General features: G+C 42.2%; 1 protein-coding gene across 4 annotated transcripts in view; it reads left to right on the forward strand.

Moving 5' to 3' along the window:
• Window positions 1-21,881, forward strand: part of ASAP1 (ArfGAP with SH3 domain, ankyrin repeat and PH domain 1) — a 350,653-nt gene that overhangs the window by 269,343 nt on the left and 59,429 nt on the right. For all 4 annotated transcript variants that reach the window (XM_036830057.1, XM_036830056.1, XM_036830054.1 and 1 more), the window contains 4 exons: window positions 1,149-1,224; window positions 2,422-2,508; window positions 8,883-8,983; window positions 11,848-11,917. In XM_036830057.1, coding sequence (XP_036685952.1) covers window positions 1,149-1,224; window positions 2,422-2,508; window positions 8,883-8,983; window positions 11,848-11,917 — 334 coding nt within the window. The remainder of the gene's footprint in view (window positions 1-1,148; window positions 1,225-2,421; window positions 2,509-8,882; window positions 8,984-11,847; window positions 11,918-21,881) is intronic.

Below are 21,881 nucleotides of genomic sequence, written 5' to 3' on the forward strand. Positions count from 1 at the left end.
TTAAAAAAACTTTGGAACTTGTAGAATTTCACTAATCACTTTGAAGGCCAGTTCTGACCAGGATGTATTGTTACCATTGAGTGTACATATTAAGCTGGAAAGATATACATGGATCCCACAGCGTGCCCTCAGAACTCTTAGTCGTGCTTCATTCTTACCTCTAAGCGAGCATCTGCTGCTCTGTGCTGGGCCCGTTATGATGTGGGGATCAGAGACCGTCCTCATCCTCAAGGACCTCCTCCTTTTCTGGGGAGAGAGCAGCGCAGGTAGCGTGCATTAAGAAATAATCTGCCGCGGAGATTAAAGAAGCTTCCAGCAGGGTGGAGGGCATTCTGAACATGGACACAAACGGGGCTTCTGAGTGGAAGCGCTCAGACAGGAAATCGTGTCGCTTGGTAGTGAGAGCCGGGGTGTCGGCACCTGGACCTGACCCCAGTTCTGCCACTTACTAGTTGCATCAGCAGCTTGGGCAGGTTCCACCCTCACTCTGGGCATCAGCTCCTCCTTCGGGATGGAGGAGAGACTTGAGGTGCTTACCCGCTCATTTGGGTTGCTGTGAGGGTGTAGATGAAATGAGGCGTCAGGTGATGGTCGCTCAGCAGATGTCAGTGCTTGTTGCCAGTTCAGGGTGAGATGAGACCCCCTTCTTAACATGTGTGGTAGGAGAGCACTTTCCGAATCCGTCATCCGTACCACTGATTCAGCATCCTGTGTTTCAAGTGTGTAGGGACCCAGGGATCTTTTGGAAACTGGAAGAACCCTTGCTGACTGTCCTCCGGCCTTTATTTCTCTCCTTAGTGTCCAGTCGGACTTCATGATATTCCACTGGCAAACGTGTCTCTCTGTCTCTTTCAAATTCACATGTGGCACAACCAGGAAGAATTGTTCTGTGTATGACTCAGTGGGTTGGGGATGCAGCTGTTATCTGCAGTGTCCGTGTGACACCTGCTAGCACATGTCAAATTGTGCCTGTAGTTTGTTTATTGGTACCTCTCTATAAAATACTGAAATTAGTTTTATAAGTGTTTCATATAGATACCTGGGTAGAGAGTAAATACGTATCTATGAAAATTTTCAGATTTTTCAGGTAATTATGGTTCATTTCTCTTTTCACACTGCTGATAAATCTCTGATGTTTTCCATTGTAGTTTCTTTCAAGATGGCTTGAAGACAGCTGATAAATTGAAACAGTACATTGAAAAACTGGCTGCTGATTTATATAATGTAAGTTCTTCACAAAATACCTGCACTTTAACTTGCTTTTATAGATAAATATCAGTAAATCTGAAATCTGTATTAGAAGAGCATTAAAGAAAAAAGAAGACAAGGTGAAGTGATGTGTCAGCATAAATGTAGGGCCAGTAAATGTTTTTTTGTGGTTTGTTTTGTTTTGTTTTTCTGGTTTAACTCAGAAACATCATCACTTGTCAGATATTCCAGAGTAGTTTCTGGGACATAGGTGGAGCAGGGCAGGGAGTAGATGGATAGCCATTGGTTCTGAATGGCTCTCCGTGCTGGGTTCAATAGCATCACATATGAGTGCCCTTTGGTCAGCAGTTGCAGAAGGAAATTTTTATCCTGGAAGGAAAAAAATTAAGTGACTGTCTCTGAGTAAGCAGGTTTATGAATTTTTTTTTTTGTGCTTGCTTGTTTGTTTTATATTTCCTCTCCTTTTTTCCCCTACTATCTAGGTTTTGCTTTTAGAATAGGAAAATCAAGAGGAAAACTTTTTTGAGAAAAAAACTAATTGCATATGTAGAAATCTCAAGTTTGTTCTTCATGAACCGCTTGGCAGTGAATAATATTAAAAGTATATATTTTAGGAGTGTAACTATTGATACACGTGTTCAAATAAGGTTTTAGAGTTACACATGATACCTTGTATTCTAATAGAACTTTTCTGATTTTTCTTTGAAAAGTTAACATGGTTCAGGTTGCAGTTAAGTTCCAAGTGATTAAGAAAAGCAGCACCAATCCCTTCCCTTCATGTAAACTTTGTAAACTTTCATATATGCATTAGCTCTTGGGATTCTGGTCATTCTTAGGATTGTCTTCTGGCCCATTCAGTCACATCGTGATACTGATATTTCCCACTGCCACCCTTTGAAATACCAGAAGCAAATAACTCAATGTTATTTCTTAACCTTTGTTTAAAATAGTCCTTCAGAACTAATTGTCTAGCCTAGATGTATTATTTAATAAGAAAGCATGTTGCATTATTCACTAATTTCAAAACTCACTGGTACTTTAAGAAGATGAGAAAATTGTGCCTCTCATATCAAAAATGAGACCGTGTGAAGGACTTTAATAAGGAAATTGTATAATTGAATTGTTTGATGAGTAGTATACATTTGGATGAATTAAACTCTGCTCATAAATGTATAAGAGATAAGTGATAGAAGAACTGTTTTTCTCTCATAGATAAAACAGACCCAGGATGAAGAAAAGAAACAGCTGACTGCACTCCGAGACTTAATAAAATCCTCCCTTCAACTTGATCAGAAAGAAGTAGGTGATCTGTGTGTTTCCAGCAGGGCTGACCGTGTAAGCAGGGCCGCTTGTGATAGCCTTTGTGTTTCCTGATCTGCAGAACAAGCATAGTGAGAACTTCCTGCCGGGGGCGGGGGGGGGGGGCGGGGGTGGGCAGGCGGGGGCAGATGAGACGTAAGACACAGTGCGTACCTATCGTACGAAACACAGTAGGAACGGTCTTTGGGCTCCTGTTCCCTCCTTATAAAAAAAGATAACCCTCACCGCCAACTCCATGACCAGGTTTTCCATCCTGCCTTTAAGGTGTGTGCTTCAGAAGAGCATTCTCCCAGGTGTTGATGTACATACCTCCGTTCCTCTTAGATCATCCCTGTTTTTCCAGACAGCCAAAAGGGGCTGTCTCATTTTGCCAGAGAAATATTTTGATACAGGTTGCTATAGAGGTTTTGCCCCACAGTTAGGAAAATTAAGGTTGAGATAGTCTTTGGATGCTGAAGTGGAGTATACAGTGCATAGCAGGTGTTAGATGAATGCAATACAAATGCTTAATTATTAATCTCATCTGTTCATTTGTTTGGTCAAACATCTTATGAATACTTACTGTGTGCTGGCAACTGTTCTAGGCATTAAGCTTGAGTCCCTTCCGCCAAGGATCTCATTGTCTAGTAGGTAATAGAGAGAGTCAGCCATGTGAACAAGTGGCCGGACCTAAAGCGGTATTGATGCTGTAAGACAGAGACTGGGAGGAGGTGTGCCGGGAAAGAGAGGAAACAAAGAATCTCAGGAGTGAGAAGCTGGCCGGCACACTGAGCAGGCCACAACAGCTTGGGGCAGGGTGGGTGGAGGAGTGAGAGATGCCGCTTCTGAGGTGAAAACCCAGACCGGACTGTGGAGAACCTTGGATGCACATTAAAGGGAATGGACTTCATATGAAGGGTACATTAAATAGTGAGCACCGTTTGTTGCATGGGAGAAGGTAAACATTTGCCTGTTTATGTTACGAATTTATTATGGATTCAATTTAAGTGCAGTATTTAAATGCAATATTTAATCATAATCACACAAAATACAGCATTTTTCATATGTCAGTTCCTCATCATATTATCTCACAATTGCAAACTGACTATCTGTAAATCCCTAAAATTTCCTAAAGGGGTTCATGAGTCCAAGACAAAAACAAAGCAAACCCCCTCAAACATGGGAAGCCCTGCTCCAGCAACACTAATGTTAAAGCAATCTTGAGGGTTCTCTTGACTGAGTGACTATAGCCCTCTACCCTCCTGCCTCCCCAGATCCAGTTTTATATACACGTTGGGTCTTCGTACAGCGAGAGGGGTCTGTAGCCCTGTGAACACTGAGCGCCTGCTCACCTTGTGGGCAGGGAGGTTTGTGGTAGGCATCGGCGGGCAAGGAGGTATGTGGGCTGTGTACCCATGTCCCCTAGTCTCAGCAGTGTCTGCACCTGTGCTTTGAGGCCTCTTAGAAGATGCTTACTGCTGGTCCTAGGAGAAGCTGTCTCCTCGAATGACTTCTCAGTGTAAGAGCGCTAGAAAGACCCAAATAGGGGTAAGAGGTAGATCCCTGCCTGGGGAGAAAACTGCGAGGTTTTGAACTGGCAGATTTGTGCTTAAGCACTTCCTACCTTTGTTTTGTCACACAGGATTACCTCCTTCCTGTGTGAGGAAGCTTTCTTGGGGAAAAAAAAAAAAAAGACTATTACAGTCCCTTTTTGCTTTGCATAGAGACTGATGTATTCTGCTCGCGCTAGCTAAACGCCGCAGTTGCATATAAGCCTCCTATGAACGTGAGGAAATGCACGTGACTTATTGTAATTCCACCCCAAATTAATAAATGATGTTTTCATTAGCACCGTGTCCAGAGGATTTTACAAGTAAAATTGGTCTTTCACAGCATGCCTGTCCCATTCTCCTTCTGTTTATCATCTCTTATCACAAAATATGTTTAGAAGGTAATGATTTTTAATGCCTTATTAAATATGGAAGGAGATTGTCCACCAGAGAGTTCTTGCCATAGCATGACTGTTTGAGAAGAGTGTAAAGTGCTCTAAAAAGGGACCTGAGAAATTTAAATCACCCATCAAATCATTCAGCCTCCTCACCCCCACCAGGTTCAACCTGACTCCATTAAAGGAAGCTTCAAGAATTTGAGCTCTATTGACACACATACACTACCAAATGTAAAATTACTTGTAGTGAGGTGGATGGACCTAGAGTCTGTCATAGAGAGTGAAGTAAGTCAGAAAGAAAAACAAACACCGTGTGCTAAATGCACATACATGGAATCTTAAAAAAAAAAGGTACTGATGAACCTAGTGGCAGGGCAGGAATAAAGATGCAGACGTAGAGAACGGACTTGAGGACACAGCAGGGGAAGGGGAAGCTGGGACAAAGTGAGAGAGTGGCATGGACATATATACACTACCAAACGTAAAATAGATGGCTAGCGGGAAGCCAGAGTGCATAGCACAGGGAGATCAGCTCAGTGCTTTGTGATCACCGAGAGGGGTGGGATAGGGAGGGTGGGAGGGAGGCTCAAGAGAGAGGGGATATGGGGATATATGTATATGTATAGCTGATTCACTTTGTGGTACAGCAGAAACTAACACAACATTGTAAAGCAATTATACTCCAGTAAAGATGTAAAAAAAAAATTATATAAGCACAATTAAATTATATTAAACAAAAGTAGTAAATTTAAAAAAAAAAGAATATGAGCTCTAAGTAGGATCTGTGGATTTTTGGTAGAAACTATTGTTAGGGTTGGAAATATTTTATTTTTAATGGTGCTCTCCATAAATCATTCCAAAAAGTTCATCTTTTTATTTGAGTCTCAGTAGCTCATCATAGTTTGCAAACTATCTGTGTTTTACTCATCTCTCCTTTCACAGTATCCAGTACATTGCCTGGCACCCCAGAACTACTCAATAAATATTTAGTAAGATGAAACAGAAGGAATTTTTTGCCCACTCCATTCATACCTTACCTTAGAAATTTGAAGCTTCTATAAATAGAGGTTTAGTTTTAAATTGGATGCCAGAAACATTTATAACCCATTAAGTCAATGAGGGTGTTAATTGCTTGCAGTTTGAAAAGATTTGAGGTTTTACTCCTTAGTAATGCATTTTATATGTTAATAAGGTTTTCTAATAAGAAAGTAAAGTAATTTTTACTGCTAATAGAGAATGAGAAATGGAACTAAAAAGTAATACTGCAGTTTCATTCTATAGTTTACATCTCTTGGCTCACATCATAGATTTTTGCCAAGGTTTTAAGTTCACTATTTGAGTTTTAAATTGTTTACCTGAATGAGTTTCACGTTTGCATTTCTCTTTCCTCAGTACACGTTGATTTCTATTGTGCTGTCAAAGGATTCAGAACCTATTTCATTCCTTCAGTTGTGTTTTATTTTGTTTACTTATTAAGTGTTAACAATTCTCCAAGGTTTATTTTCTCAAAAAAGAGAATCCTCTTTTCATTTATCTGGAGGGCCCTGCTAAGCCATCATTTCTCCAAGGACAGAGATAATCATTTGTGTGACTTTCTTAGGCCATAAAACTCAGTAGTAGTTAATTTAGGATTGTTGGTGCTACCTCTGAATCACTGCTTCCTTCCTGCTTGGTTTAGTGGAATAGGCTTCTGAGGTCAGAGCCTAGGCTTCAGCCACTTTATTCACCTTTAAAACCAGATTTGTCTGATATAAAGCAAGGTCTACTCAATCTGTTTGTTATTCAGAATTGAAAGTTAATTTAGGCTAGTAATAAATATATGTAAGGAATGTCTTAGTAGTAAGTTTACAGAATATAATAGTTTTCATAAGCTGTCAGCATCTGAATCCTTATTTTTTAAAAAAGGTAAGTACTTTTATTTTTTTAACTTAGGCTTTCAACATTGTAAATTGACTATATTCCAGTAAAAATTAATTTAAAAAAAAACTAAAAAAAAACCCCAAAACTTAGGCTTTTATTTTAAAAGTTATCAAACCAGTTACGGTGAGAGATGCATAGTTGTAAAGCGTTCAGACAGACTAGGAATTATGTGGGCAGATAAAGGGAAGTTTAGTTCAAAGAAAAGCGTTCCAAGGAAGAGAGTTATCTTAATGAGAATTGATATCAAGGAGATTTTAGATTTTGCCTTTAATGTTCTGGAGAGTTATAGCTATGGCAAAGATCCCAACTCCAGGTTGATAGTTAAGTGATTTTCATGTGATTTCATTGGGTTAAAGCAGGAGCTCTGTGGATTTCATTTATCCTGGCCTCTTATTTTGTCCCATGGCTCAGGCCTCTACCACCTGATCTAGTTTTCTATCCTGATTGTTCTTTATTAGTATTATGGCCACATTGCTGCCTCCTTGAAAAAACCCCATGTGTCACTATTGTATTGGGGGCTGTCACTAGAGGCACTGGTAGAGGCAAGCTGTCTCTGCCTACTTGGTGTGTGGTACAGGTCCTCGGTCACAGTTCCATCCAGAAAGTACCTGTCAGGGAGGGCAGAGTGGGCCAAATTACTCTGAGTTCAAGGCTGTGGACCCTGGTTAAAAGTAAACACGGAGGGGAATTTTTCAAGATTCCTACGCCCCACTTCTCCCCAGGTGATTAAACTTGTCCAATGAGATGTTTCAGCTGGAGGGAATCTGGCCAGTTAAAGACAAAGAAATTACTCAGATTAAGAAAATGAATCGAGTTTGTAACCTCTTTCGTCTGAGTCAACTTGCCTGGTAACAGCGTGCGCTCAGCTCTCAGCCGCACCTACACGAGAGAGCAGGACGGTGTGGGTTCCGAGGGAGAGCGTCCATCTCTGAGATGGGCTGCGTCCCAGTGTCCTCAGCATGTTCACCACGCCTGGTTTTTAGGGAGTGTTCGGGGCGTGCTTTTGAACAGTGAACTCATCACGTGTAGAATAGCCCTACAAAGGTGCGCTGTCCTGCAGATTTTCCTACAGCTATTATTAACATTACTATGCATTCACCGAGCACACACTATTTGGTCCAGAGGATCCTGAATGCCAGAAAGAGGCCATCCTGGCCTGGAAGGCAGGCCGTGCACAAGCCGTCAGTAAATAATGGCTGCTTCAGCTTTCTGTCTCTTCACCATCGAGTTGCAGCTTACGAACTGGATATTTTTATGAAATTCTCTTCACTTGGAAAACAAAGGATCTTCTTACAATTTGTTGCTCTTTTTAGATTTTCTAAGTAATGAAGTGGGTTTCACTGAGGTGTTGATTCCCTTTACACACACAGACACTGAGGTTTGTCAACCCTTCAATCTTGGTGAAATGTGTACCTCATGCTCTTCCATTCAGCTCTTTTTTCTGTCCTCAAATGACCTGAAATGAAACTTGATAAAGATATTTTATTGTCCCATCACCCAAAGTTTATCATGACTCTAAAGGGTGTGTGTGTGAGAGAGAGAAATCTGATATTAATTATCTTGACAATGATGTTTTCTCTGTGTGTTACAAAAAGTGCTTAAATTATAGACAATAAGACTGTCAATGAAATTAACTGTATTTTCAACTGTTCTGCCTTTTTTTCTCTTGCTTTTGCCCTTCCTGATCGAAGTCTAGGAGAGTAAGTCAATGCTTTTTGTGAGAATGTATTGTCGTACCTCTGTGTCTAAAGCCCCGTGTTCTCGTTCTGCAGTTCGGCATTGTTAGGTTATTTCTTGCATTTCCACAGTGTAATGGGTGCGTCCGGTCATGCAGTCTTTAGAAACAGAGGGGAGCATCCGTGGATGTTAAATCAAGCTTGTTTGCGTCTGTGTTGTTCTGTCAGCCCTTGTCACCCTGTCACCACGCCATACACTTTTCCCTGCCTTAGAGTCATCTTTTTAAATTAAAAGCATGGTTATAGGTATATTCTTGCAGAGCACTAGTAAGTTACAAAACAAGAACTTTATAGCAATTCTTAGTTCCTCGCAGAGGAGGTGTACTTTTCTTTGGGGGTATTTAAGCAGAACATGTGAGGCAGAGGAGGGGTACCTGAAAGAAGATCTCTTGGGATGCATGAGCTTGTCTTGTGGCCCACTTCGGTTCCTCCACCCCTTCCTGTGCTCACCTCTGCTGCCAGTGTAAACTGGTTTGAGTCATAGACCAGTCTGTCGCTGCACTGTTCGTTTGAAGTCGAGCTGGCTTCTGAACTAGAAATAGGAGATCTCTACCCTAGGCCTCAGCTCTGCCTCGAACTTGCTTGTGACTCTGGCGGTTGCTTACCTGCCCAGTTTCCGCCTCTAGAATAAGGACAAGGACCCGACAGCTCTCAGAAGTTCACAATTCTCTTAGCTCCAGACCAACAAGCAAAGGCTCCATGGCAGAATAGAGTCAAGGATTTCAGAACTGTCTCCGGCATTTGTCTAATCTGTGGTTTCTCCTTTCTAGGATTCCCAGAGCCGGCAAGGAGGATACAGCATGCACCAGCTCCAGGGCAACAAGGAGTATGGCAGTGAGAAGAAGGGGTACCTCCTGAAGAAAAGTGATGGGTACGTATACAGCCGGCCTGGGGTCCTGTGTGTGCTTAGCATACTTACGGGTGTTAGTAACCTAGGAACCTGTCCCAGCCTCTCAGATAGGGAAACGTACTTACAAGGTTTCCAGTGCACCAGCTCCAGACCTTTAGCACACTGCTTTCCTCAGTAAGTCTGAGATTTAACCTGCTGTCTTCAGAAGCAGCAGTAGTTGTTCTGTGGGCCCTAAATGGCACCTGTGACTTGTAACGTGCAATTTGAGGAAGACAGGCACTGAGTCGAACTTGAGCACACGGCTCGCTGACTGCATGCTCGCCCACCTCGCTGGTTTTTTCACTGTGGTTTTCTCTGCCAGATGCCCCCCTGGCCGCGCAGACCCCAACCTTGAGAGTCAACCTTGACTCCGCTCTTTCCTCTTGCATCACTGCCAGCCTAACGACAAGCTCTTCCGTTTCTATTGGGTGGGCCAAAAAGTGCCTTTGGTTTGTAAGTAAAAATAAAAGACACATTTTTCATTTTCACCAAGAACTTTATTAAACAACGTATTCACCCTTTTGTTCCACTACCTTCTGCCATTTTTCAGGCAACTTTATAATTCCGTCTTCCCAAAACTTTTTATCTTTTTGAGCAAAGAGCTGTTCCAGATGCCTTTTACAGTCTTCCAGGGATTGAAGTTTTTTCCATTAAGAGAATTTTGTAAAGACCTAAATAAATTGAAATCTGAAGGTGCAATGTCTGGTGAATACAGAGGATGAATCAGAACTTCCCAGCCAAGCTGTAACAGTTTTTGCCTGGTCATCAAAGAAACATGCGGTCTTGTGTTATCCTGATGGAAGGTTATGCGTTTTCTGTTGACTAATTCCAAACACTTTTCATCAAGTGCTGCTTTCAGTCGGTCTGATTGGGAACAGTAGTTGTTGGAATTAATCGTTTGGTTTTCCGGAAGAAGCTCATAACAGAGGACTCCCTTCCAATCCCACCATATACACAACGTAACCTTCTTTGGATGAAGACTGGCCTTTGGTGTGGTTGTTGGCGGTTTATTTTGCTTGCCCCACGATTTCTTTCATTCCATGTGATTGGACAGTATCCACTTTTCATTGTCCATCACAATTTATTTTAAAAACAGAATGTTTTCATTACATTTAAGTAGAGAATCATATATAGAAATACGGTTAAGAAGGTTTTTTTCACTTATCTTATGTGGAACCCAAGCAGCAAAGTGATTCACATAACCAGGCTGGTGCAAATGATTTTCAAGGCTTGATACGGATATTTTGAGTATGTCGGCTATCTCCCGTGTGGTATAATGTTGATTGTTCTCAATTAACGTCTCAATGTGATCGCTGTCAACTTCAACTGGTCTACCCGACCGTGGCGCATCGTCCAGCGAGAAATCTGCAGCACGAAACTTCGCAGACCACCTTTGACAGGTTCGATCAGTCACAGCACCTTCTCCATACACTGCACAAATCTTTTTTTGCGTTTCAGTTGCATTTTTACCTTTCTTGAAATAATAAAGCATAATATGCCGAAAACGTTGCTTTGTTTCTTCCATCTTCAATATTAAAATGGCTATCACAAAAATTCACCAATTTTGATAAGTCTTTTTTTAAATGCGTGCTGATATGACAGCTGTCACATGCAATCTAACAAAATTTTTTCCAATGAAGTTAAAGACAACTAAGTGCTACTAGAGCCATCTTATGCTCCTAGAACCATCTTATGGGAAAAACCGAACGAACCTTTTGGCCAACCCAATAACGAGAAGTTATACATGACGTGCCGCCTCTGCTGCCCTGCTCTCAGATGAGCACCATCACCTCTCCTGGACTATTTTGGTGGCCTCCTAACTGGTCTCTCTGTCACTCACTCGTCCCTTCTCCGGTTCATCTCCACACAGCACGTTGGGCTCATCCCAAAGCCATTCCCCACCTCTCTCTCCAGCCTCATTTGTGCCATTTTCTCCCCTGGTCCTTCCACACTTGCTGTCTTTCTGTTGCTTGAACAAATGATTCTGTTTCACAGTAAGTAAGTAGAATCTTGATTATTTGCTTTACTAATTATCATCCTTTAAAAGAAAGTTTCTTGTTTTCTGATTGTTTGTGGATGTGTGCTCCTTGGCTTTATCTAAGACATGTAGATTTTCGTTTTGTTTTAATTTGTTTGTTAAAATTGCAACTATTTCTCCTACACATTTCTGGGATCACTGTCAGTTTTGCTCATCATTCTTCCCATGCATTCAACAGATATCTTCTGGGAGTCCTACATGCCAGGCACTGTTGTAGACACTGGGACTATAACATTGAAATATAACATTAAAAGTCCTTATCATTATAGAGCTTACATTCTCAACGGGGAGACAGGTGATAACAAAGGAAATATGTTTATACATATATGTATATGCCTGTAGAAAACTTAGTGCTGTTTTATAGGCCTGAAATTTTAACATAACTACATGATACCAGAATTATCTTAAAGCAGCTTGCTTTTTCAATCAACAGTGTGCTTTAGAAATCTGTTTATGTAGGTCTGCACATATGTAGTTGTTTTGTTCTTTTAAACTCCTACATAATAATACTCTGTAGTATGAATGTAACTATAATCATTTATTCATTCCTTCTATTAGATTTCTGTTGTTTCTGTTGTTTCCCATTTTCACTATCAAACACGGTGCTACAATGAGCATGCTTGTGCATGCCTACTAGTCTGAATTACCCTCCACCTGGGATAATAAAAGGCAACCAGAATTTTCTGGTTTGTGTGGTTTTTGGTTTGGGGTTGGGGTTTTTTGGTAATGACTGTTATGCATCATAACTATGTTATGATAGTTACGTGAACCAGGTACTGTATCAGCTTGTGTTTGACTCCCTCCTTAGGATCCGGAAGGTGTGGCAGAGAAGGAAGTGCTCCGTCAAGAATGGGATTCTGACCATCTCCCACGCCACAGTAAGTGTGTCTGGTAATTTACCAAGCTGTGTCTGTGATGCCTTCTGGCCACATGGACTGGAAAGCAAACACGTGCTGTAACCAGCCGTGAAAATTTCCCCAGGTGCCTTTAATGTATGGATTAGGTCGGGGGTTTAGGATATTCCTTTACCAAAGAAATTGGTCCTTTCTTGTCCTGCGGTGTCCTGCTTCATCTCTTGCTGCACCAGAACTTCTTGTCTTCTGCTCCCTCAAACTGAATCAGGTATTCTTCTACTTTATAATCTCATCTTTGGGGAAGTCTTATTGGTTGTTATGAAAAACCTAAAGTTTTCTGAATTATAAAGATGGCAGAGGGTGTTCTATACATGAGAAAGTAATGTAGGGAATGAAATACGTGTTACAGTGTTCAGTCTTTTTTTTAGTGTTACTATTTATTTAAATTACTCAAAAAGTCCCTCAATATGCTAAAGGATTAAAACATATATAAATAAAACAGTGGAATACTAAAATTGCCTCAGTTATGACTCCCCTTATTTTAGGAATAAAGGCAATCTAATAGAAAGTGGAAAATAATAAAGCCAAGTTACTAACATTTACGTTCTGTTTCCCTTCAGATTGTTGTATACCTATATAGTATGTAGTTATACCTACAGTCTATCAGAATTTTTATTTTTATGTTTCGTATCACCCATTTCCAACTAAAAGTTCCAGTATCGACAAAATCCCTATACTTGTCAAAAAGGTTCAGTCTTGGTGGTAGTCAAAGACATGCACAGTAAAACAAGGAATTACTATTTTGCCCTTTTAAAAATAGCAAAAAAAAATTTTTTAATCTTAAAGATGCAAAGATTATCATGGAAGACGTGACAAGTAGGAATGGAAACAGCCAAGTGTAGCAAGAGTCTTGACAGAGGTGCATGCAGTTTAACCCGGTGATCCCAGCCTGGAGAGGCTTGTAGTGAGAGTTCAGTATCCCGTGCCAAGCGATACTCTTCAGTTCTGTAAGCAGTTAACTGCTAGCAGGATAGTAGAAACAAGGGATGAGCATTTATTACACTGGTTTAGATTTACCTCTGTGGAGGAGGAAAGGAAGTGCCACTTATTAAGCACTTCCTCCTGCCAGATACTTCATAAAGTTTATTTCATTTAGTCCTCCCCACAGCCCGCGTGGTATTATAATCTTCATTTCACAGATGAAGAAAATAAGGCACAAAGAAGCACCATGAAAAAAAAAAAAAAAAAAAAAAAAAAAGAAGCACCATGACTTGGCTGGTAACTGGCAGCGTTGGAAACTCAGGCTTGGGTCTGTCTAGCATTGGTCTTTACGCCCCTTCCAGGCTGCACTCTCCCCAGGGCACTTAATCAGGTCCTGTTCGTCTTCCTTCAGCCCCTTAACAGACCTTGACACAGAATGTGGTCGGTACACACCTGTGGCCAAACCCTTCCAGGTAGTTGGCTATACATGCATCTTAAAAATTATTGGCCTTTATGGAACTTGAGCAGTTAGTTACGTCATCTCTGTCCTTTGCCTCCTGCAGAAACCTTGGGCTGATTCCTCAGAGGTCTTCAGCTTCCCTCAGACAGCCCAGCTGAGATTTTTAACTATCATGCCAGTTGGGACAAGCCACCCATCTGATACCAGAAATCCTGCTGGCAGACTTAGAGCAGTTAGTAATTATCACTGAGACTGTCTAACAGTTAGTCATTTATTCAGCAATGTTTTAATAAGCTTCCACTCTGCCACATGCTAGACTAGGCATCAAAGATACACAAGTGGAAAATGAGATAACTTTGACCTGCTCATGTTTAATTCCATACACAGTTAACCTTGGGAAACAGAAGTCCTATGAAGAGCTTCTGACAGTAATAACATTAGTTGATGTTAAGTAAGTACTGACTATGAGCCCAGTTATAGAAAATGCTTTATACAGATTACCGTATGTAATTGTTGCCCCAGGCTACCAGATAAATCTGTTATTAAGAGGGTTTAAGTATCTTGCCCAAGTCCCATAACTGGCAAATGCTAGGATTTCACTCTTAAAGCCTCTGTGAGGGCTTAATGGTTTGTTGCCTGAGGAGGGACTGACCCTACTCATTATTTTGGTGATTAAAATACTTGTGGGGTGTGTCATAAAGGTTTCTGATCACATGATCCAAGATCAGAACCGCTTAAGGGAACCGATAACACTCCCTGAGTGTACACCCTGGTCTGGGCACTCCTTGTTCTGAGCACATGACCACAGCCCGTCTTACATTATCATTAGCTTCTGTTACTCCTGTTCCATAGATGGTGAAACCGTCTCCATTCTAGCCCTGTGTGACAGTGCAGATTGCCACCATCTAATTTGACTTTCCAAAAGCACTGCTATCATCCCATCTCATCATCATCGTCCTGGTGGCTAATGTTTTTGGAATGCTTACCATGTGCCACGCATCCACCAGCGCCTTGATTAATGCGTACTGACATTTAATCCTCAACAACCCTGAGTTAGAGGTGAGGTTGTTATCTCCATCTTACAGATGAGGGAGCCGGGGCTCAGAGAAGTTCAGCTCCCAAGGTTACCCAGCTAACAAATGGCGCGGCTGGGAATCTGGTGCAGGCTGAGACCCTGCTCGTAAACACTCGCACACAGCCGGACGTTAACTCCCCCTCACCTGCAACCCCAGTTCCTCCCCAGCGTGGGGTCCCAGGACACAACCCTGAACCGGGGGTGCCTAAGAGTCAGTGTTTGCGAGAGGCATGTGCCTGTATGAGCCAGCTGGGATTCTCTGATGGCCCGAAACAGGACGTGACCCCTGAGCGGTGATTCATTTATTATAAGGACAGTACAGTACAGGTAGCCCTGCAGTTTTGTGATTAGAACCTCAGTGTGGCCTGTCTTGGGTCAGGTATCCTATACTCTTGGGCAACTGCAAGGTGGACCTACCTCGGGGCGAGTCCCAAAGGCATCCAGGGTGGTCTTAGGCCTGCAGCAGTCAGAACAGTGCTCTTCAAGTCACTGGAGTCCCAAGAGACATTTCAGCTGCTGCTCTGTAAGGTATAGATGGAACATGTGGTCCTCAGTTGCCTGAATGTGATTGTGCCTGGCCTTCAAGTCACTTTCCTGAGCCCAACTCATGTCTGATAGTGTCTGATCTTATTAGCTGAGTTGGGTGTAAGCAGTGTGACCCTGAGTTGGGTCTAAATCTTGTGCATGAGCAGACATAAAAACCAGAAAGGCCCCAGGGCAAATGTTAGGACTTCTCCACTACCGGGAAGTATTCTTCAGGTTAAATGTAGTAAAGTGAACATTTCCAACCATTTGACTTTATGTGGATCCAGAGGTTTTAGTTAAAAATTTGTTGTGTGTGCCCTGTCTTCACGTTCTTCTTGCCTTGGATTCGTCTGGGTATGACAGTCCTCAGTAAGCATTCCGACAAGTTATGTAATGGCCTTATCCTATTCCATCGATTTGCTTCTCTTAAGAACCTGCTGTGGGAGATCACAAAGATCAAGTGAGTCAGCGGCACTGCTCACGTGTAGTTTACGTGGCCTTGGGTAATATGCTGAAAATAAAAACATACGTTCTCTTCCACCCTCCCTTTTTCTTTCCTGCCAAACACGTCATTGTGGCCAAGTCAGCTGTTTCTATGCTTTCTTAAGTCTCTAATCAACAGCAGACATCACATCAGCTGCATTGTTTAGTGGCTAAGAGAATGGACTGTGGCATCTGTCAGATTTGAGTCTGAATCCCAGCTTCGCCATTGACCGTGTGACCTTGAGAAAAATATTTAACTCCTAAAGGTGCAAGTAAGGATTAAATGAGATACCATGCTGTGTGGGGGCCACAGTTCCTAGTAGTTGTTGCTATTAGTGTTACCTCCTCAGATGTTGCTGGCGGTACTGAAACCTATTGACAGTTACCCTCTCCTGCTATAAATGTTGGAAATTGTGGGTCTACCTCTCCTGCCCCCGGAGCAGCCCAGAGGAAAATGGAATTCTCCACCTAACTTCTGACTGCCTCCCACTGGTCTGTGTTAACCTGTTCCCCACTTTTCATTGGCTTTAGGCCACACTTTTTTGCTGCCAGTTATATCACTTTGTAATCACATAACCTGCTCCCACAGAAAGATCTCTGTAGCCAGCTTTAGCTGGCTTTTCCAGACTTTGCAGACACCACTGATCACTTACAATCAGGTTGAAAGTCAAGGCCAGCAGTTTCCTGGGAAAACATAAGGAATTCAGTGATCACTGGAAAAGTGGATAAACGAACTTTTTTGTCAGAAAAATATAGGGCCTTTGTTTGGGACCCCTTAACACAGGGGAATTCCTCCTTCTTGAAGGACCCCAGTCACTTTTGCAGGTTGTTCTTATCAGGTTGACTCAGGAAAGGGTCGGGTATGCATTTAGGTTAATGAGCTGTGGCCTGTTGGCTTAACCACATACGCGAGACCTACTCCAGGGGCCATTCATCTCCCCAACTTACTGTTCTAGAAAGAAATCCACTTTGTGTACACCTGCAAGATTTGCTCCCATCCCTACAAGATTTCATCTACAAATTCATTGCTTCATGTACCTGTTCAAAGACATAATTTTTTTTTTTAATTTACTGTTTAAAGTAATCCAGCACTCTGGGAATCAAATTCAGTGAGACTCTCTGAATCTGCTGTAACAATAATATTGATAGTATCTAGTATCTGCTCAGCGCAGCATATGATGTTTTCATTTCAAAAATGCTAATTCTAACAAATCTATGGCAAACATTTTAGTCAGCCTCAAAGCTTCAGGATAAAAGTGTTTATATCAAACCACTAAACTATTACAAATAAATTTCTGTACCCTTGTATTATTTGCTTGTACTTTTTTTTTTTACTATAAGCATTATAGTATATAATAAAACAAATTATCAAAGAAAGTATATGAATTATAGGTGAAATATTACTTTATTATAATAATCCTGAAATATTAATTTCAAGAGTATAAGAAGCTTTGCTTCTCAAAAACCCTTCCTGAATTTATTAACCCCAGTGTCACATACGGTTCAAATATGGGTTGGCAAAAGAAAGATGACTGCCATTTATTGAGCATTTAGAGCGTGCCCTGCACTCAGTCTTCTGCCTTCACCTGCAGGGGTGGTTCACGGTCTTCATTTTTCACTAGTCTGGAAGGTCTTAGGAGGTGGAAATTATGTCTTACTCACCTTTGAATTCCCAGTGCCTAACACACTGCCTGACATGTAGTTAGTGCTCAATGAATACTTTTTGAATGAAGTTGCATTTCATAGATGAAGAAAGTAAGGCTCAGAGAGATTAAATCCCATGCCCAGGGTCACATAGTCTGTAAATAGCTGAACCAGTTTTCAAACCCCAAAGCCAATTCTCTTTCTACTACATGATAGGCCTTTCCTCCGATGCCAGCTTGTTGTTAGGTCTTTGAAAGGTTTGTGAAGAATAGTTCTTTGGAATGAAACTCCTTACCTTGTTGTTGAATCAATCATAGGGTCTCAGGGTAAAGACGGCTACTCTAAGGGTTTCCAGGAGCGGGGAACAGAGGGGTCAGGGTCATGAAGATATTACAGGGGGTCCGTGAACTTATCTTTGAATCTGAAGACTGATTTTTTAAAGTCATACATTCTTTAAATGCCTGCAGATGCTCTTATGATTAACACTGTAACAGTCATTAAATTCATAGCCACTAGTTTCTCAACACTAAAAATACTTTCAGTATCACACAGAAGTCCACTAAGGTTTGATTTTTACTCTAAAAGTTTGAGAATCCAACTGAACCGGACCAGGTGGAGCCTCTTCAGATGATTCTTGGTGGGCTGGGCGTTTTAGAAGGATGAGATTAAGAGCATAGCCCTCTGAGTCAACCTGGAATTAAATGCCTCTTGAGCTACTTACTGTGTGTGGCTTTTAAGATACTTAATTTTACTCATTTGTTAAATAAGATAATAACAGTACGTGTCTTTCAGTGTTGTGAGAATTAAATGAGATGATGCATTTAAAGCTTTGTAGAGCCTGGACCCCACTAAGTGTCTGGTAAACTTAATAATTATTCTCATCATCTGGGTGAGCTGAGGTGGGGTGACAGCATCCAGCACCATGGGGCCAGACTGCTATGATTGGAGTCCAAATGACACTGAGTCCCTCACAATACTGCCAGATTCATGGGTGTGTGTAAAGATTAAACGAGTTCATTGATTATAAGGAATTAGAACGCGATGTGGGGCGGAAGTAGCACTAAATAATTGTCAGCTATTATTATTGCTATTACTATTATCTTCTTCCCTAATGTGTTAACATCTCAATTTTAATTTGATTTATTGGAATTCCTTTGTATTGCTATTTCCTTACCCCTCGAGGTACTTAATGAAGCCAGTTTGGGGCACCTGTCCTCTCAAAGGAATTTCATTTCTTCCTATTAGAGGTGAACAGCACTCCTGACATCTCCAGGGCATTGCACTAAAGCAAGAATCTGATGTCTCTCTCCCTGTCCTTGGGCTCTTTAGACCCGCAGACATTTTCCAAGGACTATTCTCTGTGCTATCCAGAGCCCTGAAGATAACATTCAGCTGCGAGGGCTTTAACAGATGCGCTGAAAGCCCGTTCACAATGGGCTGCTCCGTGCCTCGAAGTGTGTTTAATAACCTGATTTCTGTGATTGGCCTCTATTGCTTTCTGAGGCTATTCTGGACTCTGCCCAATTGCACATCTTTATTCCCATTGTCACTACAAGAAGAGACTATTTTCCTTTCCCCCAGTGATTAGAAGCAGCACTGTGAATTGTAAAAGAACAAACTTTGGAGCTAATTAGACCTGGGCTTAAACTCCTGAACAAGCTGTAGGACCTTGGATAAGTTACTTAAGCCTTTGGAGCCTCAGTTTTCTCCAATGTAAAATGGGTATTATTTGCTTATTAAGATGTCTTATTCCTTTCTAAGCAGGCACGAGGCCAGGTACTACGGAAGCAGTGGTGAATTAGTGGCCCCTGGCCTCTTGGAGCCTGGGGTAAACAAAGGCTAAGTGCTGTAAAAGAAGTGAGCAGGTGCTGGGATAGAAAATAAGAGGGGCAGCCCCACTGGTGTGGGCAGGGAAGGGGTCTCTGCAGATGGCAGTGATCCTGGTGAGGAGTCCCAGCAGAGCAAAGAGGACAGCCCAAAGTCGTGAGGACAGAACGCATGTTCGGAGAACCCAAGAGAAGCCAATAGGGGTAGAATGGTATCACTTTCCTTACTCTCTTTCAAGAGTCATTTGGAGGTTTAATTAAACACTCATTAAAAGCTACTGCTATCTAGATGCAAAAAAAAAAAAGGAATTCAAGGATGAACTTAAAAAATACTTCATAGAACCATAAAAAATTTTTGTAGAGCATCCTGAACCAGTGTTTTTAATTCCTATTTGAATTTCTCCGTCCTCCATTTGAATAATAATTCTCTATTCTGTGTCCCTTTCATCGGCTTCAGGTGGTGCCATTTTCCTTCACCTCGTCAGCCAGCTCCTTACCCCAGTGCCCTGGTGACATGGAACTCCCTCTCCTCCCCCACTTTTTTTTTAAACAGGAGACCAGAGTTGACTTTCATAAATCAAGTTCAGAATGCAGCCTCAGGCCCTAAGGCACTGGTGTTGAATCTTCTAAATAGTCCCAGTCACCAGCAAAAGAAACACAGTTGTTCCACGCAGATAATGTCATTTGGACATACAAACAAGCAGCACTATTTCCAAAACTCAGGGGGTCCCTGTGGAATATCTTTGTAGGCGTCTGCCATATTGCAAATAACAGACCTGAAGACATGGACGTTTATTAGAGGGCTTCCCAAACTCAAGTTCCATAAAATATAAGTTTAGAAATCTAACTGGTTATGCTTTACAGGTTGTCTATTCTTCTAAACAATATATTCAACAGCGATTTTTACTCGGTTTGAATCCTGGAGAAGGAGCTTCTCCTTTTCACGTTTGAATCCCAAGATTGTGTATTAGCAGCATCGATACAGAGTGTATTCCTGATACAAACCCTTATCACTGCCATCTGAGTGAATCTTTACAAGTGATTGGGAGAGGCTGCAATTGGCTAAATGAACTCAGTGATTTGCAGTCCTGACTGTACGTTAGAATCATCTGGCTTCACTCCCAAAGGTTCTGATTTAGTTGGTCCGGTGCTGAAGCCCAAGGATTGCTTCCCAGGTAATTCTGATGCTCAGCCAGATGGAGAATCACTGAGCCCCTCCCCCACTGTTTGCCAGTGGTGTAATTTAAAAGGACAGACAGGAGGGGCGGGTAGTAAGGTGGAAGCCTGCAGCCAGTTTCAAGGACTTCTGTAAGGTTTGTGAACCGGCGTGGACCTCATTCAGAACTTGACCAGTTTGAAGTCTGAGTCTCCCTACCTCCCTTTTTATTCTAGTTGAGGGTCCTTTTAACAGATGAAGCAGTAAAATCAGAGCAGTGGGCCGGTCTAAGCTTCTCTCTAAGCTCCTCTCAATTTCCTGAGTCCCCAGCGTTTCTGGGCCCTTTAACCCCCTCTTCCGGTTCCTCTCTGTCTGTCTGGAGTCCCCTGACTTCGTTTGCATGTTCTTTGTCTTCATACAGAAGCCAGGGCACTCTGCTTCCCCTTCCTCCGCCCTGCCCATGGCACACAGCCTCAGTTCACCCTCTGTAACCCTCCTGTCAGACAGGATCTGTGTTCTCTTTGAACCCGGGTGACGTTAATGGGTAACTCTCCCAGAGGTGGTTGCATTTTTTTTTTTTTAATTTATTTTTGGCTGTGTTGGGTCTTCGTTTCTGTGCGAGAGCTTTCTCCAGTTGCAGCGAGCGGGGGCCACTGTTCATCGCGGTGCGCGGGCCTCTCACTGTCGCGGCCTCTCTTGTTGCGGAGCACAGGCTCCAGACGCGCAAGCTCAGTAGTTGTGGCTCACGGGCCCAGTTGCCCCGCGGCATGTGGGATCTTCCCAGACCAGGGCTCGAACCCGTGTCCCCTGCATTGGCAGGCAGATTCTCAACCACTGCGCCACCAGGGAAGCCCAGGTGGTTGCATTTTTAACAAGGAATACCGCCTTAATCTAGAGGGATGTTGATGACAGTATAGAATCTTAGGTGTCAGCTATGTGGACGCCATTAGAGGAGATATTTGGGAAATAATAGCTATAAAAATAGTAACTACCATGCATTAAGCACACACCCCATGCTAGTTTCATGTTTTCCCACTTAAGTTTCATAGCAGCCTCACAAGGTAGTTGCCGTTACCTCCATTTTAAGGGGAAAAAGTCAAAGTCACACAACCAGCAGGTGCTTGCGCCAGATTTGAACCAAAGAAGTTGAATTCTAGAGCCCGTGCCACCTCCCACTTGAAAGGGGAGCACCAACACTTGTTCAGACATTGCCTTGGTTCATCATCACAGCGGAGAAGGCGTTGTCTCCCTTCTCTATGACAAGAAGAATTGGGACTCAGGAGAGCTCATGGCTCCAGGATGGGCGACTGGACCTAGACTCAGACCCGGGTCTGATTGCCTCCAAAATTATGTTTTTCTCTCCACTCTACCGTGTACCTTAGAGTATGAGTAGTAAATTGCTTTTGTAAATTAACAGAATATTGTATTGCTCCAGACAAACAAGCAGGAGCCTCAGTGTGGCTCCGTGAAAGCCGGGTATTTATGGCAGTGTCTCGTTCTGGCTTTAAAGACCAAGAATTGCACCCTCCATCCCCTTTTGGCTAATACTCCAGAATCACAAGGGTGTCACAAGGGTGCTGATGCTGCCTGGGGTTTGAGGAACTGCCAAACACATCTCTCCTGCTTTCTTGTTGAGCAGAGATTTTCGGAAACTCTGGACTTGATTCTTAGATCAATCAAGGGACTTGATTCTTAGATGAAGAAGGGAGGGTGAAATTGAAGGATTAAAGTGGTTACTACAGTTAAATAGGAAATGTGAGTTTAAAAGTTCTATGCTGGCCCAAACGTTATATACTGGCAAATAATAGGCACTCAGTAAATGTTTGTGGAAATGACTA

This window comes from Balaenoptera musculus, chromosome 17, assembly GCF_009873245.2.
Source record: "Balaenoptera musculus isolate JJ_BM4_2016_0621 chromosome 17, mBalMus1.pri.v3, whole genome shotgun sequence".
Lineage (NCBI taxonomy): Eukaryota > Metazoa > Chordata > Mammalia > Artiodactyla > Balaenopteridae > Balaenoptera > Balaenoptera musculus.